Consider the following 8,248-nt stretch of genomic DNA (forward strand, 5'->3'; position numbering starts at 1 on the left):
CACCCTCAACATTGCAGCAGCAGATTTATGTAGTCCTTGGGTATTATCTCGGAGTTAATCAATAAAATCCCAGGTTTTATCTTTTGCTGCATCCGAATTTTGTTGTTTTTGGGCAGATCTGAATTTACTTTTGATTAGTTGTTTCACAGGGTAAAGTGGAAGTCCGTTATTAGATGGTTGTAAAATTTGAGTGCTCTTTATAAGCCAAAAAGTCTGATGTTTCATTTCCCATTACAGGCTATCACAATGGAAAGGAATCCACTGTGAACTGATTGTATTCTGTGGCTTAGTCAGGTAATACTGTATTTGCCCGCGTAATAGACGCACTTTTTCCTTCGATTTTTTTATTTTATTTTATTGGGTTATTTTAAGACGCTGTATCAACATCTCAGGTTACTTAGCGTCTGATAATGCCGGTGAAATGAGTCTGGGGTCCAGCACTGAAAGTTACCCAGCATTTGCTCGTATTGGGTTGAAGGAAAACCCCGGAAAAAACCTCAACCAGGTAACTTGCCCCAAACGGAATTCGAACCTGGTTTCACGGCCAGACGCGCTCACAGTTACTCCACAGGTGTGGCCTTTTTCCTTCGATTTTTATAACAAAAAAGTAGGGTGCGTCCTTTATGCAAGGGGAAAAAAAGTATTAAAGGTGTGCCAGCTTGTATGCTGAAACAACAATAGAATATGTAACGATATATGGACAGCAACTAATTTATACTACTAAGATTTGTTTCAAATGATCCGTCCTCAAGTGAGGTTGACCACTGGGATCCGGAATTAACAAACATAAAAGATAAAGGGAAATGAAACGAGCAAAATAATGATTCGATTTGTACATTAAAACAAAAATTTACGTGTTAACATATAGATGATAGTGTAGAATTTGAAGAGAGGCCTTCAGAATTTCCATTACAATCTTCTGAACCTCATAAAAGGGAATTTTAAAGGATTTAAGGATATTACATGTAAATTTTGGTAAACAACCCCTTGTATCACACTTAAGTCAATCGATAGTTACCAGCAGTTGTATAAACAGGCGACAACTTGTAACAATGAATACAGCGACAATAAGATAAGACACTTTATTGTTATTATTAATACTAGTCTTGCCTCATTCACTGATACCATGCATTGCTGTTCAAAAACTTGAATTTAAACACAAGCAGTGCATCCAATCTTACGACTTTCGATATTTTTAAAATGATCTTTGTTTAAAATGAGATGCGGCCATTATGCGGGTAAACACGGTAGATCATTTTCTTACAATCCTGACTTTTAGCCCCTTTTGTAGACTGTTGTGAAATTATAGATTGTATGGCTGCTCTTGAATTTGATAATACGACAATGATAATGTAAACAAGAGATTTCGGAAAGATATAAGAGCAATAAATTTTCCTTCAAAATTTGTTGTATATACAGAATGGAAAACTGAAAAGAGAGGACATCTTCCTCCAGATCCTGTGCTCCTCTTGAATGTGATATAATGACTCTATCTGTATAAATTTGTAACGGCTCCTTACTGTGAGTATCGTGTATCAACATAGCCACAGCCAGTCTTCAACACTAGTTGATTTGTTTAAGATTTTTTAACATCGTCTTTGAGGGCCAAACTGTGTTATATACCAGGGCTTGCCAAACTATGGCCCGCGAACTACTTTTGTTCGGCCCATTTACTAACTTGAAAAAATTAAAAGTCAATAAAAGAAGATTAATTTCTTCATGAATTTCGATCGATGAAATCAAATCAGAGGCCCAGATTCTTAAACAAATTGCTCATATATTGTGGGAACAATGATGTTGCTACAATACAGGCTACTGGTTGCACGCGTTCAGCTGCCAGGTGACCGTGGGTTGTCCAGCCCAAGTGCGAAGTGTGGCAACAGAGCAACCAGAGATTGCACCGCTGTAAGCTGACAACAGCGACTTCTTTCGGTACACGCCAACACATAATAGAAATGTGAAGTGGTAAATATTATCCAGTTAAGAATAGTATTAGCATTCTCAGTTAATCCACAAGCATTTACTAGTAGTTCTTACAGCGTAACTTAACTTTAATTATGGCAGGGAAAGAAAAAAAGAGAAAATGGACAGTGAATGATCTGTGTTTAAACAACAATGGAGTTTGGACTATTTTATGATTAAAACTGAAAATAAAGTAATTATGCCTGGTTTGTAACGAATCAGTTGCTGTCTTTAAAGAAATCAAACATTTGTTTTAATTTTCACAATTTACGGGGAAGTTACGGGGTGATAAATTTGAAGCAATGAAAAGTGGACTATCATCTCAACAGAATATTTTCAAGAAACAGAGATCAGTGAAGCAACAACATTGGCTAGTTTCGCATGAACTGGCGAAAAGGGCAAAATCTTTTAGTGATGGTGAGCTTATTAAATCGCGAATGGTAATGGCGGCAAAGCAGATTTGTCCTGAGAAAGTACATTTATTTAAGAATATTAGTCTTTCGGCACATACAGTTGCTCGTAGAGTGGAAGATATTGCCAAAAACATAACTTGCCAGTTGAATGAAAAAAGAGAGCAGTTTGAATGCGTAGGTTTTAGCTCAATAAAACACAAAGGTTGAATATTAATGTTTTTTATGAGCTTTGTTTATAAGACTTAATTTAAACTTACGTGACTTGGCCCGCAATTCTTTCTCGGATGGTTAATGTGGCCCTCGCTATGAAAAGTTTGGCAAGCCCTGATGTATACGAATAGTATTTAATGGGTTGTCGGAATGAAAATAAAACTCAACTTCTAAAAGGTATTCTGAAGGTCATTTTGTTTCTTCCTTGATACATGGCATTGCAAGTTCAGTCAATGCTGGGAGTGACAACTGTGCTGAGGAGTTACTGGAAGACTACAGTGATCTGACTCCTTTGCAGTTCACAGTAACAAATGCAGGCATTGCGAAAAAAGATTTTCCTTTCCATTCAAATGTACTTATTCACAGCAGACAACATTTTTCCAGAAAATACTGACACCTTGATATATAGATATTTAAGTACTTGAACATAATTTCAATTAGTGAGGCGAAAGTCAACTTGGTTAGGTAGTTATTGGTCGCAGTGTATAGATTTGGGTAATCTCTCACAAACTTAGTATGGCTGATGTAGTTACTATGTAAGCCACTGAATCCTCGATCTTGCTACGCACCACATATGAGACTGACATCTGATTTGTGTTGCGCTATTTCTTGAGGAAATCAAACTGAGATGATAAAACCTTACAAATATAAGTGCATATACATGGAAAGCGAGTTTTCGCAAGTTCGAAGATCAGTGACAGTCTAGGTTTGATTTGTTCAGGTTTTTGAAATGCCTTGCATATAAGATTTTTGGTAAATAGGTACACAAATGTATTTACCCTGGACCGAAGAAATGAGTATTTTCCCGCGTAATGCAACATAAAGGAGTTTTTGTTTTAAATTGGTTATTTTACGACGCTTTATCAACTGATATGATTATCTAGTGTCTGAACGATATGAAGGTGATAATGCCAGAGAAATGAGTCCAGGGTCCAGCGCCGAAAGTTACCCAGCATTTGCTCTTAACGAGCTGAGGGGAAAATCCTGGAAAAACTCAATCAGATAACTTGTCCCAACCAGGATTTCAACCTGGGCCCGCTCATTTCAGTCAGACATGCTGTTACTCCACAGCAGTGGGCATAATGGTTTTACCACTGCGTGAGTTTCTATAGAACGCAACATTAAAACTTTCAACTTGGGTTAGATTAGGTTAGTTTCACTCATAATTGCTGTGTCGTAAAAAATATCTTCTTCTGTATTCGCATATATATATTTTTTTGTATTAGCGTTCATTTTGAAATGTCCTACCTCTTTATTTCACGTGTTAAATAATCACTTTTAGGTTATCTACATCGATCAATTTTTTCCAATGCTTAGCTATTTTTCTAATATGTTTTCAAGTCAACTGACGTCCTATATGAGTTCTTCCAAACTACCTTATCCCTGAAAATTTCAATTTTTTTTTCGTAAAAAAAAACCCTTCAGTACCGTGTGCTATAGAAAATATGATGAAAATCATGTCTGCGAATGTCTGAAAAAATTATCGGTCAGATACGAAGGTATTTGAGATGGGTTGGGTGGATTTATAGCTGCTCCAATGATCACATCATGTCTTTTGAGCGCTGCTACAATTTTGAGGTTATTTTCAATTATTTAATTTTTTTTTCTTCTCGCACGTGTTGTGTGTAGCGGAATCGAAGAATCATCAAATACCATATAATATGAGAGTTTCAAAATTGTTCAAAGTAAGTAGGACCTAACTTATATACCTACAAAGCTTCAAACGTCGTTCTCCTTTTCTATAGTTTTCAACTTCCTTGTCAAAATTATAATTCAATTATTCTTGCTATCAAATCTACATAAATAATTTTAACTCTCCAATATAAACAAATTACAACCAGTCTCAAAGACAATGATACGTGTACATTGTTGAACAATGTCTTAACCTCTATTAAACGTTTTTTTATATTTTCCTCAACGTAACATACATTAAATACCAACCAAGAAAAAAATCATTCTTACATATGAAACTAAGTTAGAAGCTAATGTCATACTCTATAACTACTAAACCTTTTATTATTTTAACTGCTGTTATAAAACTCCACTATTATTCTATCAAATCAATTTCTTTCTCCGATAAAACATACTCGTCAAATTAAAACTTATGTATGCCATACATACTTCACACCCGCCATATACAAACTCCGCAACGTATACTACGAAGTTCCCTCCACTTCTTATATATTTACCGCTATGAAACGGAATTTCTCATTGAAACTAATGCACAGTCAAGAAAATCCCTCTCTAATATACTCTCTGGTGCTAATGATGAAGAAAGTGACAAGACCTGCATGTGACACGTGTACAACTTTTCTTCCAGATTCATACCCAAAGACGTTTCATAGTTTAGTCATACCATAGAATGGGGATACCGTGGATACTGCGCTTGCAACCAACGAGTAAAATTCTAACTCGTTGCTTTCAACCTTAATTTTAATAAATCTTAGCAGTTCGTCATTTGTTTAGCAGAGCGTGTAATCACAGTCTATTATATACAGTCACGACGTTTGAGTTGTTGAGGGTGCTAGGAACAATAGACTGTGCCGGTAATATTTTGCATTGTCTGTGATGAGGCGATAGTAGCGATCCTAGTGGTTAGCAACTATCTATGGATGCATATTCCCTACGTGAGAGACCCTTGCGGACACTACTGTGGAACTCAGAGGGGTTGAAAAATGCAACATCACTACTACCACAAAATATATTCCACATATACGACCTAGTGTTCCTAACTGAAACTTTCCTCTTAGACGAATGGCATCAACAAGGTTTCTACTGTATAAACAACATGGCAAAGCAAGGCGATCGAGGCAGACCGAGAGGGGGAACATCAATATTAATGAAACCAAAACTATCACCTTTTAAAATTACTCATAAGTCCGATTTTGTCCTTATGGTAAAAGCCAATCTCTGCACAGCAATATGTGTATATTTCCCTCCGGATATGAAACAAGAAGACATCATAGCTGAAATAGGGGCGGCACTAACAAAAGTACCAAACTCAGAACCTCTCATACTGGCAGGAGACCTAAACACACGCATTGATTCTCAATCAAACAAAACATCAGCGGTACTAGACTACCTACAAGAAGAAGGACTATCCGTAGTAAACAAAGCAAGTGACAAAACATACTACTGCTACAATGGTAGTAGCACTATTGATCTACTCTTTGTGAACGACAGATTAAGCGCCACCTCCCAAAACATTTTGTACAATATCGTCATAAGGAAACATCTCCCAGTAGAGACAACTCTACTTCTGAAGAAGAACGGAAACACAAAACAAACTCATGAAACAAAGCTCGCCAGGAAGCTGAACACAGAGAAGTTAGGAAGAGCACAACTGTCAAACACCCTACAGAGCATCCAGACAGGAAGCATAGATTCAACACAGGAGGGCCTAGAAAGAATCATCATAGAGGCCATCCCCACTTTGGAAACAAACAAAAGAATCTCCAAACCATGGTTCAACACGCTATGCTACGCTGAAAGGAGGTTGGCCCTGAAAGCACTCCATATGACCAAAGAATTCCCAACAGATTCAAATCTACGCAATTACAGTGAGCTGAGGAAACAGTACAAGAAAACACTGAAGGCAGCCAAAGAAGCCTACGAAATCAAACAAGAAATGGCCATGATAGAAGAGGCAGAAAGAGACCCTTTCAAAGCACTGAAACCAAGAAACCCAAAGTTCCCCAAGAACATCCCAATGGACGTATGGATAGATCACCTCAGTACCACAATATGTGGAAAAGAAACAAGACCGCCTGCTACCTACTCAACATCAGAAAACTTCCAACCAATCACAAAACAAGAGATTATGGAGGTAATAAGGACATCGAAAGACCAAAAAGCACCAGGCCCAGATCAAATCTGTAATGAACATCTTAAAGCAGCAGCCCCAACAATGATTGAAGCATGGACCGCCCTACTGAACGAATGCCTAAGACAAGGCCGTATCCCTACCAAATGGAGAACATCAAAAATCAAGATGTTGTATAAAGGAAAGGGAGACGCAGGCAACCCCAACTCGTACAGAGGCATTGCTTTAGAAAATACCCTACTTAAGGTACTCACGAAAATATTAACACAGAGACTAACGCAACTGGTAGACGCAATGCTACCCGAGTTCCAGTTTGGATTCAGAACTGGAAGATCCACAATACAGGCGGTACAATGTCTAAAACAGGACATAACAGAAGCTCTGAGCCATGATAAAGGGAAATTATATACAGTCTTCGTAGATTATACAAAGGCGTTTGATCTCCTGGACCGAAGACTCATCATACACAAATTGGAAGAAATGATCGGCAGGGAACACTACATCACCAAGATAACAAGAGACATCCTACACAATAACAATATAACAATAGACGATGGCATCTCCATATCAAAACATATCCAACAAACCATCGGGGTTCTCCAAGGAGACCCCTTAAGCCCCTTATTATTCAACATAGCCACGGCAGATATATCAGAGATCATCACAAAGGAAGCAGTAAAAATCTATGTGTACGCAGATGACCTAGCAATATCCTCCACTTCCAGAGAAGAACTCCAAGAGACACTCGATCGGTTAGCAGTATGGGCAAGAGAAAGGGATCTCAAAATAAATCTGGAAAAAACAGTGTACCTTATATTTCGGAAAGGCGGTAGGACAGCCGCAGATGATACCTTAAAAATGGATGGAATACAACTACAAAAAGTAAATAAATTCAAATACCTAGGAATAACTTTTCAGACCCAGGGAACTGTTTTCAACACCCACATCAGGGACAGAGTAACACATGCCACAAGAGCAATGCAGGACATACATAATATCAACAAGCTCTCGCTCAACACAGCCATCAAGCTCTTCAAAACAAAAATCAACCCCATAATTACATACGGTCTGGAGATCATCTGGGAAGATCTAAATAGAAGCAATCTTAACCAAATAGAAAAAGTCAAGGCAACATACCTGAAAAGGATACTCTGCATCTCCAAATTTTCCCCATCGCGCCTAGCTTATGAGCTTGCCAGAGAGACCTTTTACATAGAGGACCTGCGCCACCAACTGCTACTACCGGCAACAGAACAATATGTGACACTACGATCGGAGCTAAGAAGCAAGAAAAACCAGATCTGGGACGATTTCTACACCACACATGCGATGACATCACACGACTGGAAGAGGGCATCCTACGATCTCAGGCATGTGACCACACGCCTGGCAATACATGGTTTCCACTTCAAGCTATGCAAAACCAAAAGCTACCATGATCCAAACCCCATGTGTATATGTGATCTTTGCGAGTGTTTCTGTGACAGATACCATGTACTTACGTGCAAACAAAGGAAAGAATCACTGACACAATTCTGTAGTGAGTGAACGGCAAGACCAATGTGTCAGATTAAGTAATTTGTGCTACAGTGACATCTATGCACATTTGTGCGCAATTCTCTCTTTATTTATATTCCCTACGTATTGAGTTTCGTGACTGTATATACTAGACTGTGGTGTTATCACAGTCTAGTATATACAGTCACGAAGCTCAATACGTAGTAAATATGCATCCATAGGTACCGGTGGTTGCTAACCACTAGGATCGCTAGTATCTCCTCATTACAGACAATTATTAATAATGGAATTCCTTATTCCACAAGATCAATATTAGGTCCCT

The 8,248-nt window shown here is 38.1% G+C and overlaps 1 protein-coding gene across 2 annotated transcripts in view; it reads right to left on the reverse strand.

The window, feature by feature from the left end:
* The window catches only part of Nbr (exonuclease mut-7 homolog), a 54,626-nt gene extending 49,824 nt beyond the window's left edge, over positions 1 to 4,802 (reverse strand). Inside the window, exon 1 of one of the 2 annotated variants that reach the window (XM_069832271.1) lies at positions 4,707 to 4,802. In XM_069832271.1, the coding sequence (XP_069688372.1) occupies positions 4,707 to 4,720 (14 nt within the window). In that variant the 5' untranslated portion in view covers positions 4,721 to 4,802. Of the gene's footprint in view, positions 1 to 4,595 lie in introns of both variants that reach the window. The other variant, XM_069832272.1, reaches the window with a different exon arrangement.
* Positions 4,803 to 8,248: the final 3,446 nt, after the last annotated feature.

This window comes from Periplaneta americana, chromosome 8, assembly GCF_040183065.1.
Source record: "Periplaneta americana isolate PAMFEO1 chromosome 8, P.americana_PAMFEO1_priV1, whole genome shotgun sequence".
In the NCBI taxonomy this organism is placed as follows: Eukaryota; Metazoa; Arthropoda; class Insecta; order Blattodea; family Blattidae; genus Periplaneta; species Periplaneta americana.